Source organism: Rana temporaria, chromosome 3 (assembly GCF_905171775.1).
Source record: "Rana temporaria chromosome 3, aRanTem1.1, whole genome shotgun sequence".
Taxonomy (NCBI): Eukaryota; Metazoa; Chordata; class Amphibia; order Anura; family Ranidae; genus Rana; species Rana temporaria.
In genome coordinates this window covers 492,171,562-492,194,490 of record NC_053491.1, presented here as the reverse complement: position 1 = coordinate 492,194,490, position 22,929 = coordinate 492,171,562, and the positions used below count along the sequence as shown (strand labels likewise).

At 51.0% G+C, this 22,929-nt stretch overlaps 1 protein-coding gene across 2 annotated transcripts in view; it reads left to right on the top strand.

Annotated features, from left to right (window-relative positions):
• The window catches only part of LOC120933797 (phospholipid scramblase 3-like), a 43,798-nt gene that overhangs the window by 5,351 nt on the left and 15,518 nt on the right, over positions 1–22,929 (top strand). The window contains exons 1-4 of one of the 2 annotated variants that reach the window (XM_040347193.1): positions 5,176–5,281; positions 7,272–7,322; positions 11,727–11,754; positions 19,911–20,095. In XM_040347193.1, the coding sequence (XP_040203127.1) occupies positions 7,278–7,322; positions 11,727–11,754; positions 19,911–20,095 (258 nt within the window). In that variant the 5' untranslated portion in view covers positions 5,176–5,281; positions 7,272–7,277. Of the gene's footprint in view, positions 1–5,175; positions 5,282–7,271; positions 7,323–11,726; positions 11,755–19,910; positions 20,096–22,929 lie in introns of those variants that run through there. The other variant, XM_040347192.1, reaches the window with a different exon arrangement.

Sequence of the window (22,929 nt, the reverse complement as noted above, 5' to 3'; positions counted from 1 at the left end):
TCTTCCTTGATGACTTCTCGACCTGGCTACCCTACTTTCCCTCTTCTGAAGAAGAGAGCCTCGAAAAGGCCAGAGGACAGCTCGGCTGACCTTGGCAAACCTCGACAAGGCTCGGGTACGGAGTATTTCCGAGTCTTTCCAAATGGCAACGTTCATCTCCGGCACCCCCCCAAACCTCAGGCCAGACGCGGTACTGCACACCAATTTTTGGCCTGAAACCTGCTGGTTTTGCAAGACAACAAACCGAGTTAGGATTTTTCTAAATGCACAGCGCTCGTATTTTGCGAAACGCTCGTTACTCGCAATCCGAGGCTCCACATGTACTAACAATAATTTACAAAGCCGTCCACAACCTGCCCCCCCCCCCCAGCTACATCACTAAGCTAGTCTCAAAATCCCAACTTAATGGTTCTCCTCGCTCCTCCCAAGACCTCCTGATCTCTATCTCCCTTGTCACCTCACCCCACGTTCGCCTTCAGGACCCGTCCAGAGCCTCTCCCATCCTCTGGAATGCTCTACCCCCCAATCTGTCCTCCGACTTTCTCCTACTCTATCCACTTTCAGACGATCCCTGAAAACTCATCTCCTCAGAGAAGCCTATCCTGCCCCCCCCCCACCTAACAACTGTCCATGTATCTTCTCCATCGGCCCATCCCCCACAGTAATTACCATTTCAATCTCTTGACCCTCCCTCTTAGATTGTAAGCTCTAAGGCCCCTTTCAGACGGACGGCTGTTTTGCCCACAGCTAAAAGCGTGTTTATGTTTTGCTGGAATTCAAGACTCCGGGCACAGCGGTCAGCTGCATTTGTACCCACTTAAGGACCGGACCAATATGCAGCTAAATGACCCAAGGGGTTTTTACAATTCGGCACTGCGTCGCTTTAACAGACAATTGCGCGGTCGTGCGACGTGGCTCCCAAACAAAATTGGCGTCCTTTTTTTCCCACAAATATAGCTTTCTTTTGGTGGTATTTGATCACCTCTGCGGTTTTTATTTTTTGCGCTATAAACAAAAATTAGAGCGACAATTTTGAAAAAAATGCAATATTTTTTACTTTTTGCTATAATAAATATCCCCCAAAATCATATATAATTTTTTTTCCCTCAGTTTAGGGCGATACGTATTCTTCGACCTATTTTTGGTAAAAAAAATCGCAATAAGTGTTTATCGATTGGTTTGCGCAAAATTTATAGCGTTTACAAAATAGGGGATAGTTTTATTGCATTTTTATTAATTCTTTTTTTTTTACTACTATTGGCGGCGATCAGCGATTTTTTTCGTGACTGCGACATTATGGCGGACACTTCGGACAATTTTGACACATTTTTGGGACCATTGTCATTTTCACAGCAAAAAATGCATTTAAATTGCATTGTTTATTGTGAAAATGACAGGTGCAGTTTGGGAGTTAACCACAGGGGGCGCTGTAGGAGTTAGGGTTCACCTAGTGTGTGTTTACAACTGTAGGGGGGTGTGGCTGTAGGTCTGACGTCATCGATTGTGTCTCCCTATAAAAGGGATCACTCGATCGATGCAGCGCCATAGTGAAGCACGGGGAAGCCGTGTTTACATACGGCTCTCCCCGTTCTTCAGCTCCGGGGAGCGATCGATACGGAGCGGCTATAAACGAATAGCCGCGCCGTCGTCCCGGATCGCTTCCCGAGGGAATCCGACCGCCGCATGTAGCGGGGGGGGGGGGGGGGTCCCGATCGGACCCCTGACCCACGTCTAGGCAGGCACGTACAGGTACATTGATGTGCCTGTACGTGCCATTCTGCCGACGTATATGTACATGCGGCGGTCGGGAAGTGGGTACAGTGCGATTAGCTGCGGTTGCGTTTAGCCGCGGCACGATATTGAACGGGGATCCGACTTGGATCTCTGCCAATACTAAGCACTGCGTCCGGAATGAATCTTGAGGGGGAACTCCACGCCAAATTTCAACTAAAAAACGTCATGGGTTCCCCCCTCCGAGGGCATACCCGCCCCTTGGATCTGCTATGGATTTTAAGGAGAACCCCCGTACATCCGAAAAAACGGCGTGGGGTTCCCCCCCAAAATCCATACCAGACCCGTATCCGAGCAGCAGCCCGGCCGGTCAGGAAAGGGGTGGGGACGAGCGAGCGCCCCCCCTCCTTAACCGTGCCAGGGCGCATGCCCTCAACATGTTTGATGGCACAGTGGCTGCGATTGATGGCACAATGGCTGCGATTGATGGCGCAGTGGCAGCGTTTGATGGCACAGTCGCAGCATTTGATGGCACAGTGGCTACGTTTGATGGCACAGTGGCTGCGATTGATGTCACAGTGGCTGCGATTGATGTCACAGTGGCTGCGATTGATGTCACAGTGGCTGCGATTGATGTCACAGTGGCTGCGATTGATGGGCACAGTCGTAGCATTTGATGGGCACAGTCGCAGCATTTGATGGCACAGTCGCAGCAATTGATGGCACAGTCGCAGAATTTGATGGGCACAGTCAGTTTTGATGGCACAGTGGCTGCGATTGATGGCACAGTGGCTGCGATTGATGGCACAGTGGCTGCGATTGATGGGCACAGTGGCTGCGTTTGATGGGCACAGTGGCTGCGTTTGATGGGCACAGTGGCTGCGTTTGATGGGCACAGTGGCTGCGATTGATGGCACAGTGGCTGCGATTGATGGCACAGTGGCTGCGATTGATGGCACAGTGGCTGCGATTGATGGCACAGTGGCTGCGATTGATGGCACAGTGGCTGCGATTGATGGCACAGTGGCTGCGTTTGATGGCACAGTGGCTGCGTTTGATGGGCACAGTGGTTGCAATTGATGGCACAGTGGCAGCGTTTGATGGGCACAGTGACTGTGTTTGATGGGCACAGTGACTGTGTTTGATGGGCACAGTGACTGTGTTTGATGGGCACAGTGACTGTGTTTGATGGGCACAGTCACAGCGTTTGATGGCACAGTCGCAGCATTTGATTGGCACAGTGGCAGCATTTGGCACAGTGGCAGCGTTTGATGGGTACAGTGGCAGCGTTTGATGGGTACAGTCGCAGCGTTTGGCACAGTCACAGCGTTTGGCACAGTGGCAGCATTTGGCACAGTGGCAGCGTTTGATTGTCACAGTGGCAGCGTTTGATTGTCACAGTGGCAGCGTTTGATTGTCACAGTGGCAGCGTTTGATTGTCACAGTGGCAGCGTTTGATTGTCACAGTGGCAGCGTTTGATTGGCACAGTGGCAGCGTTTGGCACAGTGGCAGCGTTTGATTGGCACAGTGGCAGCGTTTGATTGGCACAGTGGCAGCGTTTGATTGTCACAGTGGCAGCGTTTGATTGTCACAGTGGCAGCGTTTGATTGTCACAGTGGCAGCGTTTGATTGTCACAGTGGCAGCGTTTGATTGGCACAGTGGCAGCGTTTGATTGGCACAGTGGCAGCGTTTGATTGGCACAGTGGCAGCGTTTGATTGGCACAGTGGCAGCGTTTGATTGGCACAGTGGCAGCGTTTGATTAGCACAGTGGCAGCATTTGATTAGCACAGTGGCTGCGTTTGATGGGCACAGTGGCTGCGTTTGATGTTTTTTTTATTTTATTTATTTTTTAGTTTGTTTGCCCCCCCCACAATTTTTTTTTTACTACCAGCCCCCACTGCATATTGATCTCTACTTAATTATTTATTTTGTATTGATTGTTTAATTGTCGCCATTGGGTCAGTCTTATCTGTCCCATTTGGCTTTTGAAACCTATGGGGGGGGGGGGGGGTTTACTAAAAGTGGAGGTGGCAATGCTACGGACTCTGCGCAGTACTACTTCTCCTGTCCTGTATGCCGGGTGTAATTCTCGGTATCTCTCTTGTATGACTCTGCACACTTCCCCTGTCCTGAGTGCTGCGTCACGGATGGGTGGTAACAGGAAGTTGTAGTAATAAACTTGACGGAATGTTTTTGTTACAACAATAAAAGGAAACCATGTCACAGTAAAGCGCAGAGGAGACATCAGACCACAGAGAAGAGACAGCAGAGAGTGGAGGAGACTCCACCAGGAGACATCAGACCCCAGAGGAGAGACAGCAGAGAGCGGAGGAGACTCCACCAGGAGACATCAGACCACAGAGGAGAGACAGCAGAGAGCGGAGGAGACTCCACCAGGAGACATCAGACCACAGAGGAGAGACAGCAGAGAGCGGAGGAGACTCCACCAGGAGACATCAGACCACAGAGGAGAGACGGCAGAGAGCGGAGGAGACTCCACCAGGAGACATCAGACCACAGAGGAGAGACAGCAGAGAGCGGAGGAGACTCCACCAGGAGACATCAGACCACAGAGGAGAGACAGCAGAGAGCGGAGGAGACTCCACCAGGAGACATCAGACCACAGAGGAGAGACAGCAGAGAGCGGTGGAGACTCCACCAGGAGACATCAGACCACAGAGGAGAGACAGCAGAGAGCGGAGGAGACTCCACCAGGAGACATCAGACCACAGAGGAGAGACAGCAGAGAGCGGAGGAGACTTCACCAGGAGACATCAGACCACAGAGGAGAGACAGCAGAGAGCGGAGGAGACTCCACCAGGAGACATCAGACCACAGAGGAGAGACAGCAGAGAGCGGAGGAGACTCCACCAGGAGACATCAGACCACAGAGAAGAGACAGCAGAGAGCGGAGGAGACTCCACCAGGAGACATCAGACCACAGAAGAGAGACAGCAGAGAGAGGAGGAGACTCCACCAGGAGACAGCAGAGAGCGGAGGAGACTCCACCAGGAGACATCAGACCACAGAGAAGAGACAGCAGAGAGCGGAGGAGACTCCACCAGGAAACATCAGACCACAGAGGAGAGACAGCAGAGAGAGGAGGAGACTCCACCAGGAGACATCAGACCACAGAGGAGAGACAGCCGAGAGCGGAGGAGACTCCACCAGGAGACATCAGACCACAGAGGAGAGACAGCAGAGAGTGGGGGAGACATCAGACCACAGAGGAGAGACAGCAGAGAGTGGAGGAGACTCCACCAGTAGACATCAGACCACAGAGAAGAGACAGCAGAGAGCGGAGGAGACTCCACCAGGAGACATCAGACCACAGAGGAGAGACAGCAGAGAGCAAAGGAGACTCCACCAAGAGACATCAGACCACAGAGGAGAGACAGCAGAGAGCAAAGGAGACTCCACCAGGAGACATCAGACCACAGAGGAGAGACAGCCGAGAGCGGAGGAGACTCCACCAGGAGACATCAGACCACAGAGGAGAGACAGCAGAGAGTGGAAGTGAGAAGTGACAGTCAGGGACATCACAGAGGTAGGTTGGAGCAGATGTCCGGCCACTTTTTCTGATTCAGCACTGCGTCGCTTTAACCGACAATTGCGCGGCCGTGCTGCGTTTTACCCAAATAAAATTGACGTCCCTTTTTTTCCCACAAATAGAGATTTCTTTTGGTGGTATTTGATCACCTCTGCGTTTTTTATTTTTTGCGCTATAAAAAAAGTGCTGCCTCATCAGTGAAGGAAAAAACTTACTTATTTACAAAGTTTTGTAACAGAAACTAAGAAAAACATTTTTTTTTCTTTTAATTTTCAGTCTTTTTTTTATTTTATTTGCAGCACAAAAAATATAAAACCCCAGAAGTGATCAAATACCACCAAAATAAAGCTCTGTTTGTGGGGAAAAAACGATAAAAATTAGAAGATCTAGTGTAGGTTCGCATTTCTTCTGGACACCTTCCCGATCGAGCGCTAGACAGCCAGGCCGAATTCTGACTTGTCTCAACAGTTCAGCTGGAATCTGCTTCTTTTACGCCGCTGGAAACTGTGAGTGTACCTGGCTGGGGAGCCTTCCCACCGGGCAGTGTTGGAACTACCAGGGTCGCAAAGGTTGCACTTGCGACCAGGCCTAGTGTTTCGCCATTGTCGGGGGAAGAGGAGCCCCAGTGGGGTTGCTTGTCGCAGGACTCTGAGCTGAGAGCGTCTCTCTCATACAGCCCAGAGCCTGCACTGACAGTTCACCCTCCCCAGATGTGAGAGAAGAGAGCTGATCTGCTCCTTCTCCTCATGTGTGCACCATGGGAAGTGTGAATGATCACATTCAGCTGCTGGGCTTCACACTTCCCATGGTGCACACACCGGAGGAGAGGGGCGGGAGGAGAAGCCCACGGGCTGTATGAGAGAGATGCTTTCGGCTCTCCTTTCCTCACACAGACACAGCATGGGAGGAAAGGACTGACGATAACCTGGCGAGTCTTTTTACATGTATTGATGTGACCTCTGTGATTGACCCTTTATCGTAATTTGTGACCTTCGGACACAGCTGTCACAGAGCGCGCCTCAGGGGATGCGCACACACGGAGGCAGGGTTCTGGCAGGATGTCCATGGGTGCTCTCCCATAACTGGAAGCTCAGGGATTGGATGGAAGGGGGGGTCAGGGGTCTCTTGCAACGGGGCCCTGAAGGTTCTAGTTACGCCTCTGCCACCGGGTTTGTTATTGTATCTCTTACATACAAGTCTTCTATTGCCACCTGCCTGTGTGAATTATTTCCTCTGTGCCACGCTGAACCCCACCTACATGTACGTTGTAATCATATCCTCTCTTAATAGTCTCTACTTCAAAGTAAAGAACTGTAATCTCTGTCATTGATTCCCATAGCTGAGCTCCTCCGTCTCCCATAGCTGAGCTCCTCTGTCTCCCATAGCTGAGCTCCTCTGTCTCCCATAGCTGAGCTCCTCTATATCCCATATCTATGCTCCTCTATCTCCCATAGAAGAGCTCCTCCATCTCCCATAGCTGAGCTCCTCCAACCCCCCATAGCTGAGCTCCTCTGTCACCCATAGCTGAGCTCCTTCGTCTCCCATAGCTGAGCTCCTCCGTCTCCCATAGCTGAGCTCCTCCGTCTCCCATAGCTGAGCTCCTCCGTCTCCCATAGCTGAGCTCCTCCGTCTCCCATAGCTGAGCTCCTCCAACCCCCCATAGCTTAACTCCTCCGTCTCCCATAGCTGAGCTCCTTCGTCTCCCATAGCTGAGCTCCTCCGTCTCCCATAGCTGAGCTCCTCCGTCTCCCATAGCTGAGCTCCTCCGTCTCCCATAGCTGAGCTCCTCCGTCTCCCATAGCTGAGCTCCTCCGTCTCCCATAGCTGAGCTCCTCCGTCTCCCATAGCTGAGCTCCTCCGTCTCCCATAGCTGAGCTCCTCAGTCTCCCATAGCTCAGGTCCTTCATCCCCCATAGCTGTGTGCCTCAAATTATACATTCCTGCAAGTGTTACCTATAATAAAGTTCCATATTTTTATATATTGCAGGATATTATGGCCGTCGCTGTTGCTCCACCTGGACTGGAATATCTTCTTCAGGTGAGATCTATTTTAATATTTGTGTGACAATATAAAGAGTACCTGTCAGCTTACAACCTCAGACATTGAATCTTGCCATTCTAGGGGGTAGAAGTGCCGTACAGCTGTATCCTGGTGTAGCACTACCCAAGTAGGAGCTGCTGGTTTGAATTTGGGCCTGCCGTTCCCTCACCTCGTTCCTCTTAGGGGTCCTCCTTTAAGAGTTATTCACAAATGTTCGCACCAACACTTATGCCTTGTACACACGATAGGAATTTCGATTGGAAACTGATGGAATTTTTTCATCAGAAATTCCTATGGTGTGTGGGCCCGGATAGGCCTCTCTCACTGACCTAGCAGCCGGTGTGAAGCTCGTTCAAAAGTCTCTGCCGCAGACTTGATGAGTGCCATTGAGTCCTTGCGCAGTCCTCTCCCACAGGATCGTGTAACCACACATGCGCTTTACTAAAGTTCCAAAGACACAGCTACACGGTGCCAGGATCTTTCAGCCAGCCGGCTGAAATTGGTCCGGATGCGTCCTCCAATTGAATCCCCAATTATTCGGCTTCTTCCTGCAGAGAAGACAGCACAGGACCACCCCTAGACCAGTAGGCCCCAGAAACTCCAGGGCCTACTCTCAGTACATACCTCCCAACTTTTCAACTTCAGAATGAGGGTCAAAGTTGTTGAGCGGGGGGGGGGGGTGTTCTGCAGATCTAGTTGGGGGGGGGGGTCCGTGGATCAGAGTTGTTGAGCGGGAGGGGTCCGCGGATCGAAGTTGTTGAGTGGGGGGGGGGGTCCGGAGATCACAGTTGTTGAGGGGGGGTTTGCCGCGAATCACTGTAATCGCGGGACTCGCATGGGGGGGCGCGGAATTGCAGGACTGTAGCCATGATCGCGGGACAACGGGATTTACCGCGAAACGCAGGACAGTCCCGCGAAATCCGGGACGGTTGGGAGGTATGCTCAGTAGCGGAGCCTCAGGCCAGCAGACCCCAAGACCAAAAGACTGCCAACACATCCCTGAGGCCAGGAGGGCCCTCAGGTCAGGATCGGCTAGAACAGTGTCTGTCCCTTAAGTGCCCTCTCCCAGAATGCACAGCGGCGGGGACCACGCCACTGAGCTGCTTCTGGGAAAGAATGCTGAATACACCGCACCTGCTGCGTCTCCAACCTTGTCCAGTGGTGACAGCGACACCTACAGTCAAGTGGAAAATGTGCAAAGACCCATAATTTGGCATAATCATTCTGAGCTAAACTACAGCTCAGATAACATAAATTTACAAATAGCGCCTACTCAACAGGAGCAGGGCGCTACACTGGTATTGGGTGTAAAGGTCCTGAAGGCTGCTTTTCATCAAACGGGGTATCATACTGGACCCAAAGTGGGGATCATTAAAAATTTAGAAGGATGAGTGTGGGACACTGGTTTGTACAGTCCGTAGAAAGTTTTATTCCACAAAAAAACATAAACAAAACAAAATGTTGCTAGCAGGAAGCAAATCTTGCTATAGCTCTCTCTTCTTGGCATACTTATCCACCTATGATCATCCAGGACTGACATAGGGGGCCCTGGTGCTTAGTGGGGGGAGATTGGGGCGGTCTTGGTGCTTAGTGGGGAGAGATAGCAGGTCCTGGTGCTTAGTGGGGAGAGATAACAGGTCCTGATGCTTAGTAGGGAGAGATGGGGCTCCTGATGTTTAGTGGGGAGAGATGGGGGGTCCTGATGTTTAGTGGGGAGAGATGGGGGGTCCTGGTGCTTAGTGGGAAGAGATAGGAGGTCCTGATGGTTAGTAGGAAGAGATGGGGGGTCCTGGTGCTTAGTGGGGAGAGATGGGGGGTCCTGGTGCTTATTGGGAAGAGATGGCAGGTTCTTGTGCTTAGTGGGGAGAGATGGGGCTCCTGGTGTTTATTGGGAAGAGATGGCAGGTCCTGGTGCTTAGTGGGGAGAGATGGGGGGTCCTGGTGCTTGGTAGGGGGAGCTAGGGGTCCTGGTGCTTAGTAGGGAGAGATGGGGGTCCTGGTGCTTAGTGGGGAGAGATGGGGGGTCCTGATGCTTAGTAGGGAGAAATGGGAGTCCTGGTGCTTAGTAGGGAGAAATACTTATCCACCTATGATCATCCAGGACTGACATAGGGGGCCCTGGTGCTTAGTGGGGGGAGATTGGGGCGGTCTTGGTGCTTAGTGGGGAGAGATAGCAGGTCCTGGTGCTTAGTGGGGAGAGATAACAGGTCCTGATGCTTAGTAGGGAGAGATGGGGCTCCTGATGTTTAGTGGGGAGAGATGGGGGGTCCTGATGTTTAGTGGGGAGAGATGGGGGGTCCTGGTGCTTAGTGGGAAGAGATAGGAGGTCCTGATGGTTAGTAGGAAGAGATGGGGGGTCCTGGTGCTTAGTGGGGAGAGATGGGGGGTCCTGGTGCTTATTGGGAAGAGATGGCAGGTTCTTGTGCTTAGTGGGGAGAGATGGGGCTCCTGGTGTTTATTGGGAAGAGATGGCAGGTCCTGGTGCTTAGTGGGGAGAGATGGGGGGTCCTGGTGCTTGGTAGGGGGAGCTAGGGGTCCTGGTGCTTAGTAGGGAGAGATGGGGGTCCTGGTGCTTAGTGGGGAGAGATGGGGGGTCCTGATGCTTAGTAGGGAGAAATGGGAGTCCTGGTGCTTAGTAGGGAGAAATGGGAGTCCTGGTGCTTAGTAGGGAGAGATGAGGGTCCTGGTGCTTAGTGGGGAGAGATGGGGGGTCCTGGTGCTTATTAGGGGGAGATAGGGGTCCTGGTGCTTAGTAGGGAGAGGTGGGGTCCTGATGCTTAGTAGGGAGAGATGGGAGTCCTGGTGCTTAGTAGGGAGAGATGGGGGTCCTAGTGCTTAGTAGGGAGAGATGGGGGCCCTGGTGTTTAGTGGGAATAGATGGCAGGTCCCGGTGCTTAGTGGGGAGAGATGGGGGGTCCTGGTGCTTAGTAGGGAGAGGTGGGGGTCCTGGTGCTTAGTAGGGAGAGGTGGGGGGTCCTGATGCTTAGTAGGGAGAGATGGGGGGTCCTGGTGCTTAGTAGGGAGAGATGGGGGGTCCTGGTGCTTAGTAGGGAGAGATGGGGGTCCTGATGCTTAGTAGGGAGAGATGGGGGGTCCTGGTGCTTAGTAGGGAGAGATGGGGGTCCTGGTGCTTAGTAGGGAGAGATGGGGGTCCTGGTGTTTAGTGGGAAGAGATGGCAGGTCCTGGTGCTTAGTGGGGAGAGATGGGGGGTCCTGGTGCTTAGTAGTGGGGAGATAGGGGTCCTGGTGCTTAGTAGGGAGAGGTGGGGGTCCTGATGCTTAGTAGGAAGAGATGGGGGGTCCTGGTGTTTACTGGGGAGAGATGGGGGTCCTGGTGCTTAGTGGGCACCAACTACACATGAGGTGATCCTGACCATCAGGCTGCCCAGGCCTAACGCCCGTCAGCCTCCATATACAGAGTTCTCCAGTTCTCACCAACCTTTAGCTCGGTATGACCTGTCTGAACCCTGGGCTGCAGAGCAAAGACTCCAGGTGGGCCCAAGGCCCCTTTCACACGACTACGACTTCAAAGTCGAGCAATTTTGCTGCGATTTGCGACCACGATTTTGCCACCACTCGCGGCCGTGATTTTCCCGCGATTTCAGGGAATGCTTGTGTAACTGGCATCAAAGTCGGACCAAAGTAGTGCAGAGACTACTTTGAAGTCGGAACAACCTGAAGTCGTAGTTTTTAACTTTTTAATTACTTTTTTATTATATTAATTTAATTATTATTTCTTATTTTTTTTATTTTTTTTTTATCATTTTATTTCACTTAACTTTATTGCTATCACACAGGAGAAAAAAATTCCCTGTGTGATAGCAATTGGAGGTGACAGGTTCTCTTTATTGACCCTGTCACCTCCAAAACAGGAGTCCTAGCACTGTGCTAGAACTCCTGTCACAGCTGAGATGGGAAGAGCACAGCTCACCCCTCTCACTGTGTACATCGGCGGCAAGAACAGGAGACAGACTCGGCGGCCGAGGGAGGACGGAGTCCCGAAGACAGAGCCAGCAGAGAGAGGTAAGTGGGGGGCGGGAGAGGGGAGGATGGATGGCAGCACACATTTTACAAGTGATGTTGGTTCCGGGCATCGGGGGACTCCATGCCACCTCGGCACCCTGCCACCCTGAGGCCTGGCCTCGGTGGCCTTGTGGGAAATCCGGGCCTGGTCGTACAAGTGTGAAAGGGGCCTTAATGGCCTGGAAGGGAGGGGACAGAAGGCCAGAGGTCTAGAAAGGTATAGAAAAGAAACCTGGGAGATGTGTGAATCCAGAACAAGACTCCTCCAGGCTCCCTGCGAGTCCCTCTGCTACGACGGTTATGGTTATGGTTGGCGTTGGTTGTGGTGGAAATGGTAACCAGGCGTATTTACTGACTCGTCTTTCTTCTGTTCAACAGGTCAATGCACTCTCCATGAAACAAACAAGTAAGTCTTTTTTTTTTTTTTTTTGTAATGCCCCTCCCCCAAGTCTCCATTAGTTTTCTACCAATTATTGGGATCCTCCAACGTTCCGCCTTCACCTTCACCGGATTGCTTGTTCTACAAATGTATTCGGATTCTTCTTCTTCTGTTCAGGGATTTTGGGGCAATGAAATTATAAATGTATCAATGGACTGTAGTGCTTGGTTTCTACTAGTAACCAATATCCACCATATCACCCTGCTGCCAGACCTCCATCTCAGAGACAATGAACAGTCATTTGCGTTGTTTGTTTCGTTTATTGGGGTTGGTTGGGGGAAAGGGGATATGGGATGCCCATAGAACATGTTGCTTTGCCATCATATTAAAGGTCTTGGAATTTGGTTGAGCCTTGAAGTACTGATGCACAGATATTGTCCCAGATTCACAGAGAGCACGGCGCACATTACGCCGCCGTAGAGTAACCCATGTACGCTACGCCAACGCAGCGCAGAGAGGCAAGCATGGAATTCAGCAAGCCGGTGCTCCCCACGCTGCGCCAGCGTGGCGTGGGTTTCAAAGGCGCAGGCCGGCGCAGGTGGAAGTGGGCGTGACCCATGCAAATGAGGCGTGACCCCATGCAAATGATGGGCGCATCCCCCTGTACATGCTCACAACTAGGGTTGTCCCGATACCGATACTAGTATCGGGGCCGATTCCGAGTATTTGCGTGAGTACTCGTACTCCCGCAAATACCCCCGATACCGAAATAGAATACTCCCCCCCCCCCCCCGCCGCCGTTACGCCGCATCCCACCTGCGTTACGCTGCATCCCGCCGCATCCGACTGGTTAATACGCGCGGGGAACATTACAGCTTTCATTTGAATAGCTGTAATGATTCGCGTCGCGTATAGACACTCCCCCTTGCTCGGGTGAACTGTCCAATCCCGAGCAAGGGGGAGTGTCTATACGCAGAGCGGCGCAAATCATTACAGCTATTCAAATGAAAGCTTAATGTTCCCCGCGCGTATTAACCAGTCGGCGGCAGCGGGATGCAGGTAAGGGGGACATGGCTGCATATGGGGGACATGGCTGGATATGGGGGGAGACATGGCTGCATATGGGGGACATGGCTGGATATGGGGGGAGACATGGCTGCATATGGGGGACATGGCTGTATATGGGGGGAGACATGGCTGCATATGGGGGACATGGCTGTATATGGGGGGAGACATGGCTGCATAGGGGGAGACATGGCTGCATATGGGGGACATGGCTGCATATGGGGGACATGGCTGGATATGGGGGGAGACATGGCTGGATATGGGGGGAGACATGGCTGCATATGGGGGACATGGCTGGATATGGGGGGAGACATGGCTGCATATGGGGGACATGGCTGGATATGGGGGGAGACATGGCTGCATATGGGGGACATGGCTGGATATGGGGGGGAGACATGGCTGCATATGGGGGGACATCGCTGGATATGGGGGGAGACATGGCTGCATATGGGGGGACATGGCTGGATATGGGGGGGGGGAGACATGGCTGGATATGGGGGGGAGACATGGCTGCATATGGGGGGACATGGCTGCATATGGGGGGGGAGACATGGCTGCATATGGGGGGGAGACATGGCTGCATATGGGGGACATGGCTGGATATGGGGGGAGACATGGCTGCATATGGGGGGACATGGCTGGATATTGGGGGACATGGCTGGATATGGGGGGGGGCATGGCTGCATATGGGGGGACATGGCTGGATATGGGGGGAGACATGGCTGCATCTGTGGGGGGACGTGGCTGCATCTGTGGGGGGACGTGGCTGCATTTGTGGGGGGACATGGCTGCATTTGGGGACACATTTAAAAAAAAGTATCGGTATTCGGTATCGGCGAGTACTTGAAAAAAAGTATCGGTACTCGTACTCAGTCCTAAAAAAGTGGTATCGGGACAACCCTACTCTTAACTACGTCGGAACAACTGTAAAACTTAAAATACGCCGGCTTGTGTTCCCTGGTGCAGACCTTTGCATGTCTGCTGCCGGGTTGCACCTCCTTTATGGGGAATAACTTTACGCTGGATGTACAACTTACGCGCACCTCTCGTAGCCTGCATCGGGCACACGCAGGTCCGTGAATCGCCGTATTTCCCTCATTTGCATGTTTGAATAGCTAATCAATGGGAGCGGCACCATGCGCCCAGCCTAAATTTGTGCCCACCCTACGCCGGCGTAAGCAAGCTACGTCGGCAGGGTGAAGCCTATTTTTAGGTGCATCTCTTTTTTTTAGGTCTTGCGTACAGATACGACGGCGCACATTTGCACTTACGTCGGCGTAACTTGTCACATCCTCCTCTATGAGCAAAAGAGTCCGCTCTCAATGGCTGGCTATGAAATGTGCTGTTACTAGGCCAGAGGTCTGCAGTACCTCTGCCCAGTGGCCTAGTAGTTTAGTAGCACGTGTAGCTTGGTGGACTACTGCTCCCAGCTAGTCCAGTCTGCAAATCATGCGCCCTCAGGCTGCATTGATTTGCCACTTTTCCCACAGCCTCTCCTCTGGCCTTGCACCCAGCTCCCCTGGCATGCCTCATCTAGAAATCCAATGTGATCAACTCACCGACCTTTTCATGCCCTCGAGTCCATGATAGAGAACTTTAACTGGACACACGTTCCGACAGCTTCTCCAGCCACTCTGTTCCAGGACACCTCCTCCATGACCGTGTAAGGATGTAGCGCCCTCCCAGCTCTGCCGGGCTCCTCCACGATCGGCACACTCGCCCAGATGGGGATGGCCTCCTGTTGCTGCCTAATGCTCAATTCTCCATGTCTCCTGGCCAACAACTTCTCCCCAGTGGGCTGGGACCTGAGCTTATATGGGAGGCCTGCCCCCTGCCAATTCCAAGTGGGGATTGGTCAGGGCTTCTTACTGTCACTCCAGTCCTGTGCCCTGCCCCTCATCCAGATCATTCTCCCTGGAAGCAGGGGAGGCGCCCCAGAACTAGAGCATAGGTGGTCACACCCCCTGCTCCCAGATCAAAACAAGCAGGCCTAGCCTGAAGCATAGGCCTGCCTAAATTTCCCTACTCTAGCACCTACCTACGGTAGAGGGTGCTACAGAACATTTCCTGCTACTCTTATTGGCAGAGCTAGATCTCCAAATATATCACCCATTTAACAATTTTGTCTTAAATGGAACACAATGGCCCAGGTTCACAAAGCACTTACACCGACGTATAACACGTTACGCCGACGTAAGTGCCAATGTGCGCCGCCGTATGTGTGCGGCAGACCCACGAACCAACATGCGCCTAAAAACAGACTACACCCCGCCGACGTAGCTTCCACACGCCGGCGTAGGGTGGGCACACATATGGGCTGGGCGCACGGTGCCGCTCCCATTGATTAGCCATTCAAACATGCAAAATGAGGGAAATACGCAGATTCACGAACGTGCGTGTCCCCCGGCGCATGCTACACGAGATGCGCGTAAGTTGTACGTCCGGCGTAAAGTTATTCCCCATAAATGAGGTGCAACCCGGCAACAGACATGCAAAGGTCTGCACCAGGGAACACAAGCCGGCGTATTGTGCGTTGGACGTGTGTCTGGCTGGGCGTACGTTATGTTCACGGCGAACGCTGTGATCCGGCGTAGCTTAGGCAGTTATACCGATACTAGTATCGGGGCCGATTCCGAGTATTTGCGTGAGTACTCGTACTCCCGCAAATACCCCCGATACCGAAATAGAATACAACCCCCCCCCCCACCCCCGCCGCCGTTACGCCGCATCCCACCGGCGTTACGCTGTATCCCGCCGCATCCGACTGGTTAATACGCGCGGGGAACATTACAGCTTTCATTTGAATAGCTGTAATGATTTGCGTCGCGTATAGACACTCCCCCTTGCTCGGGTGAACTGTCCAATCCCGAGCAAGGGGGAGTGTCTATACGCAGAGCGGCGCAAATCATTACAGCTATTCAAATGAAAGCTTAATGTTCCCTGCGCGTATTAACCAGTCGGCGGCAGTGGGATGCAGGTAAGGGGGACATGGCTGCATATGGGGGACATGGCTGGATATGGGGGGAGACATGGCTGGATATGGGGGGAGACATGGCTGCATATGGGGGACATGGCTGGATATGGGGGACATGGCTGTATATGGGGGGAGACATGGCTGCATATGGGGGGAGACATGGCTGGATATGGGGGGAGACATGGCTGGATATGGGGGGAGACATGGCTGCATATGGGGGACATGGCTGGATATGGGGGGAGACATGGCTGCATATGGGGGACATGGCTGGATATGGGGGGAGACATGGCTGCATATGGGGGACATGGCTGGATATGGGGGGGAGACATGGCTGCATATGGGGGGACATCGCTGGATATGGGGGGAGACATGGCTGCATATGGGGGGACATGGCTGGATATGGGGGGGGGGAGACATGGCTGGATATGGGGGGGAGACATGGCTGCATATGGGGGGACATGGCTGCATATGGGGGGGGAGACATGGCTGCATATGGGGGGGAGACATGGCTGCATATGGGGGACATGGCTGGATATGGGGGGAGACATGGCTGCATATGGGGGGACATGGCTGGATATTGGGGGACATGGCTGGATATTGGGGGACATGGCTGGATATGGGGGGGGCATGGCTGCATATGGGGGGACATGGCTGGATATGGGGGGAGACATGGCTGCATCTGTGGGGGGACGTGGCTGCATCTGTGGGGGGACGTGGCTGCATTTGTGGGGGGACATGGCTGCATTTGGGGACACATTTAAAAAAAAGTATCAGTATTCGGTATCGGCGAGTACTTGAAAAAAAGTATCGGTACTCGTACTCAGTCCTAAAAAAGTGGTATCGGGACAACCCCACTCTTAACTACGTCGGAACAACTGTAAAACTTAAAATACGCCGGCTTGTGTTCCCTGGTGCAGACCTTTGCATGTCTGCTGCTGGGTTGCACCTCCTTTATGGGGAATAACTTTACGCTGGACGTACAACTTACGCGCACCTCTCGTAGCCTGCATCGGGCACACGCAGGTCCGTGAATCGCCGTATTTCCCTCATTTGCATGTTTGAATAGCTAATCAATGGGAGCGGCACCATGCGCCCAGCCTAAATTTGTGCCCACCCTACGCCGGCGTAAGCAAGCTACGTCGGCAGGGTGAAGCCTATTTTTAGGTGCATCTCTTTTTTTTAGGTCTTGCGTACAGATACGACGGCGCACATTTGCACTTACGTCGGCGTAACTTGTCACATCCTCCTCTATGAGCAAAAGAGTCCGCTCTCAATGGCTGGCTATGAAATGTGCTGTTACTAGGCCAGAGGTCTGCAGTACCTCTGCCCAGTGGCCTAGTAGTTTAGTAGCACGTGTAGCTTGGTGGACTACTGCTCCCAGCTAGTCCAGTCTGCAAATCATGCGCCCTCAGGCTGCATTGATTTGCCACTTTTCCCACAGCCTCTCCTCTGGCCTTGCACCCAGCTCCCCTGGCATGCCTCATCTAGAAATCCAATGTGATCAACTCACCGACCTTTTCATGCCCTCGAGTCCATGATAGAGAACTTTAACTGGACACATGTTCCGACAGCTTCTCCAGCCACTCTGTTCCAGGACACCTCCTCCATGACCGTGTAAGGATGTAGCGCCCTCCCAGCTCTGCCGGGCTCCTCCACGATCGGCACACTCGCCCAGATGGGGATGGCCTCCTGTTGCTGCCTAATGCTCAATTCTCCATGTCTCCTGGCCAACAACTTCTCCCCAGTGGGCTGGGACCTGAGCTTATATGGGAGGCCTGCCCCCTGCCAATTCCAAGTGGGGATTGGTCAGGGCTTCTTACTGTCACTCCAGTCCTGTGCCCTGCCCCTCATCCAGATCATTCTCCCTGGAAGCAGGGGAGGCGCCCCAGAACTAGAGCATAGGTGGTCACACCCCCTGCCCCCAGATCAAAACAAGCAGGCCTAGCCTGAAGCATAGGCCTGCCTAAATTTCCCTACTCTAGCACCTACCTACGGTAGAGGGTGCTACAGAACATTTCCTGCTACTCTTATTGGCAGAGCTAGATCTCCAAATATATCACCCATTTAACAATTTTGTCTTAAATGGAACACAATGGCCCAGGTTCACAAAGCACTTACACCGACGTATAACACGTTACGCCGACGTAAGTGCCAATGTGCGCCGCCGTATGTGTGCGGCAGACCCACGAACCAACATGCGCCTAAAAACAGACTACACCCCGCCGACGTAGCTTCCACACGCCGGCGTAGGGTGGGCACACATATGGGCTGGGCGCACGGTGCCGCTCCCATTGATTAGCCATTCAAACATGCAAAATGAGGGAAATACGCAGATTCACGAACGTGCGTGTCCCCCGGCGCATGCTACACGAGATGCGCGTAAGTTGTACGTCCGGCGTAAAGTTATTCCCCATAAATGAGGTGCAACCCGGCAACAGACATGCAAAGGTCTGCACCAGGGAACACAAGCCGGCGTATTGTGCGTTGGACGTGTGTCTGGCTGGGCGTACGTTATGTTCACGGCGAACGCTGTGATCCGGCGTAGCTTAGGCAGTTGTGCCGGTGTGGTTGTGTGCATGCGTCCACGTCACGGCGCATGCGCAGTTCGTGATACGTACCTGTCTGGCGCTCGGCCCATCATTTGCATGGGGTCACGCCCACTTCAACCTACGCCGGCGTGCGCCTTCGAAACCCACGCTGGCGCAGCGTTGGGAGCACTGGCTTTCTGAATGCAATGCTTGCCTCTTCGCGCTACGTCGGCGTGCCGTTACGGTGTGTGCTCTACGGCGGCGTAATGTGCGCCTTGCTCTCTGAGAATCTGGGCCCTTGTGATGTTGCGCATCGCTTTATGTATTATGGTCATAACTACAGTATATTTTTCTCTTTTTATTCAAGTAATAATTCACAATAAAAAAAAAAAATATATATATATATATATATATATATATATATATATTTTTTTTATATATAGGTATACAGAAAGAAGATACGCCGGCGCAGCTTTGAATTTACGCGGCCTATCTATGGATACGCCGGCGTAATTCTTTGCTGAATCTAGCCCTAGAGCTCCACCTGCTGGCTGGGTATGGAAATATAAAAATGTTAATGTGAATATATATATATATATATATATATATATATATATATTCACATTAACATTTTTATATTTCCATACCCAGCCAGCAGGTGGAGCTCTAGGGCTAGATTCAGCAAAGAATTACGCCGGCGTATCCATAGATAGGCCGCGTAAATTCAAAGCTGCGCCGGCGTATCTTCTTTCTGTATTCAGAAAGCTAGATACGCCGACATTCGCCTAAGATCCGACTGTCGTAATTCCATTACGCCGTCGTATCTTAGGGTGCATTCTTACGCTGGCCGCTAGGTGGCGCTCCCGTCGTTTTCGGCAGAAAGTATGCAAATTACCTAGATACGCCGATTCATAAACGTACGTGCGCCCGGCGTTCGTTTTTTACGTCGTTTGCGTAAAGGCTTTTTCGGCGTAACGTCGTGCCTGCTTCTATGAGGCGCACTCAATGTTAAGTAGGGACGTCGTTCCCGCTTCGATCTTTGAATTCTTTACGTCGTTTGCGTAAGTCGTTCGCGAATAGGGCTGGACGTAATTTACGTTCAAGTCAAAACCAATGACGTCCTTGCGACGTCATTTGGAGCAATGCACACTGGGATATGTACAAAACGTCAATCACGTCAGGTCAACACACATTAACATAAAACACGCCACCCCCTTACTCATTTGAATTACGCGCGCTTACCCCGGCCCCATTTACGATACGCCGCCGCAACTTACGGAGCAAGTGATTTGCGAATACTGCACTTGCTCCTGTAAGTTGCGGCGGCGTAGCGTAAATACGATACGCTGCGCCGCCCTTAGATAGCGCGCCCCTACCTGAATCTAGCCACTAGTGTTTATTTCCTACTTGGCTCCTCCCACCAGTAGGAGGGGTTTACAAAAAGGAGATAACATTTTCTATAACCTGTGTTTCCTCGTATGCAGTATTTGGATTACATGTGAATTTACATCGGAAGGTGGATGATGTAACACAACGTCATCTGCTTTGGTAGAACCCCTCCATAGACATTTGACTTTTGTTCGCTAAATCCTTTTTTATATCGCTTGTATTTTCAGGGGCGAGCACATTCAAGAGCCATACTACATATGACTTGTTTGGCGCCGATGGCCAACTTGCGTACCAAGCCACCGAGCAGCGGGAGTGTTGTGGTCCTCGGATGGATTTAAAGGTGAACAACACCCAAGGATACAACGTCCTCAACCTTCGCGTGCCTTCAAACTTCTGCGGCTGGGACACCAAGGTATGAAAGATTGATTATCCGAACAATGGGGACCTCTGAGTGTCAAGAAGTTTAAATGATTAAGTCAGCGATTTATTGATCATTTAATCAAATCGATATATGACGGTGCCTCCAATATGAAATCAATTATTAAATATAATTAGGCTGACCAATTTATTCATCCCTAAATTTATGCTCTGTGCAGATATTCTTCTTATTTTTTTCTAGTATGGTTATTTTCTTCTTTTTTTTTTAGTATGGTTATTTTCCTCTTTTTTTTTTTATCTAGTATGGTTATTTTCCTCTTTTTTTATCTAGTGTGGTTATTTTCTTCTTTTTTTATCTAGTATGGTTATTTTCTTCTTTTTTTATCTAGTATGGTTATTTTCCTCTTTTTTTATCTAGTGTGGTTATTTTCTTCTTTTTTTATCTAGTATGGTTATTTTCTTCTTTTTTTATCTAGTATGGTTATTTTCCTCTTTTTTGTTATCTAGTATGGTTATTTTCTTCTTCTTTTTATTTTTTTATTTTTTTTTATCTAGTGTGGTTATCTTCTTCTCTTTTTATATAGTATGGTTATTTTCTTCTTTTTTCTTTTTTTATCTAGTGTGGTTTTCTTCTTCTTTTTTTATCTAGTATGGTTATTTTCTTATTTGTTTTATCTAGTATGGTTATTTATTTATTTTTTTAATCTAGTATGGTTATTTTCTTATTTTTTTTTAATCTAGTATGGTTATTTTCGGGCACCTAGTATCCGGGATCAGCGTGCGCACAGCGGCAGGGATCGGCGGCACACAATGGCGGGGATCAGCGGGCACAATGGGCAGGGGATCAGGCTGCAGAGGGCATCTGCCAGTGTCTCCTGTGTCCTTTTCTGAGATCACGGGGGCTTCCGCTGTGCGTCTCCTCCTAGGCCTCCAATAGGATCGCCTGACCTTTCAGGCAATCGGGAAACGGGTATCAGACCCCCGCTTCCTGATTGGCGGAGAGGCGATTCAGTGTTAGAAAAGCGAATATTCATTTTATTTTCTAACACACCTGGGTGGGCTCCGAGCTCAATGCTTTACGCTCCGAGTCTACCCGATTTTGAAGCCTACAGCTTTAATCAGGTGCTCTAAAAAAGAAAAACAGCCCTGTAATTCATGCGCCCGGCGTCCTGAAAGGGGCCGGACACATAAATAGGGGGTGCTCTGCTATGCATGAATCTATCCATTAACTGTATAGGGGGGTGGAGCCCATGCGCCCTTAATGAATGGGCTACCGCCCCTGAAACTGGGACTGCATTTATCAGACTGTCCACTTTGCTTCCTCTGCAGCAGAATAAAAGCATTAGAGTCTGTAACGGTCAGGGGTTAACGCCGTTTACGATATTCCATTCCACCAACCCACAACAGCTTATCCGACACTCCACAATCCAGCAGACACGATCCATATGGATTTTTCCAGAATAACGAGACACAAGCTCTGTTCTCTGGTTCCAAATGAATGAATACTTTAATGGTAAACTCAGCTCTTCTTATACAGTTATAGCCGGATTCAGGTAGAGCGGCGTATCTTAGATCAGCGTAGCACAAGTACAGTATTCTCAAAGCACTTGCTCCGTAAATTACATCGGCGTAGCGTAAATGGGCCGGCGTAAGCCCGCCTAATTCAAAGTAGGCAGGTAGTGGGCGTGTTGTAGTAAAATGAATCGTGACCCCATGTAAATGAAGCGCCGAACGAATGGCGCATGCGTGCGCATGCTCAGAATCACGTTGAATTTACTCCCTAAGATACGCCGGCTCAATTCATAAGACGTGAACGTAACCTACGCCCAGCCCCATTCACGTACGACTTACGCAAACAACGTAAAATCCGACGGCAGTTCTGACACGGTATCTACACGACTTACACCAACTATTTGGTGGTTTATCTTTACGCTGGATGTACGCCTTACGTAAACGGCGTAGCTTACTGCGACGGGAGCAAGTACGTTCGTGAATCGGCGTATCTAGGTCATTTGCATATTCCACGCGTAAATCAATGGAATCGCCCCTAGCGGCCAGTGTAAATATGCAACGAAGATACGACGGCGTAGGAGACTTACGTCGGTCGTATTAAGCTAGAATTCAGGCGTATCTAGCATGGAGAATAAGGTGCATAGATACGACGGCGCATCTGTAGATGAATCTGGCTGTTAGCAACCAAATATGGACAATGACTCAACTTCACCCACAACATGACACAAGGAACTTCAATACACATTCCTTTAGATGTAAGTCAGACTTTCTGGCACCGAATCTACATGAGTCAATGGACAGGCTAGGGTAGTATATGGACAAGCTAAGGCAGTATAGGTTCAGGCTGAGGTAGTATATACACAGGCTAGGGTACTATATAATAGACAGGCTAGGGTAGTATATAATAGACAGGCTAGGGTAGTCTAGGGGCAGGCTAGGGTACTATATAGACAAGCTAGGGTAGTATATGGACAGGCTAGGGTAGTATATGGACAAACTAAGGCAGTATAGGTTCAGGCTGAGGTAGTATATACACAGGCTAGGGTACTATATAATCGTCAGGCTGGGGCAGTATAGGGGTGGGCTAGGGTAGTATATGTACAGGCTAGGGTACTATATAATAGACAGGCTAGGGTAGTCTAGGGGCAGGCTAGGGTAGTATATAGACAAGCTAGGGTAGTATATGGACAGGCTAGGGTAGTATATGGACAAGCTAAGGCAGTATAGGGGCATGTTGAGTTAGTATACACACAGGCTAGAGTACTATTTAATAGACAGGCTAGGGTAGACTAGGGGCAGGCTAGGGTATTATATAGACAAGCTATGGTAGTATATGGACACGCTAAGGTAGTATAG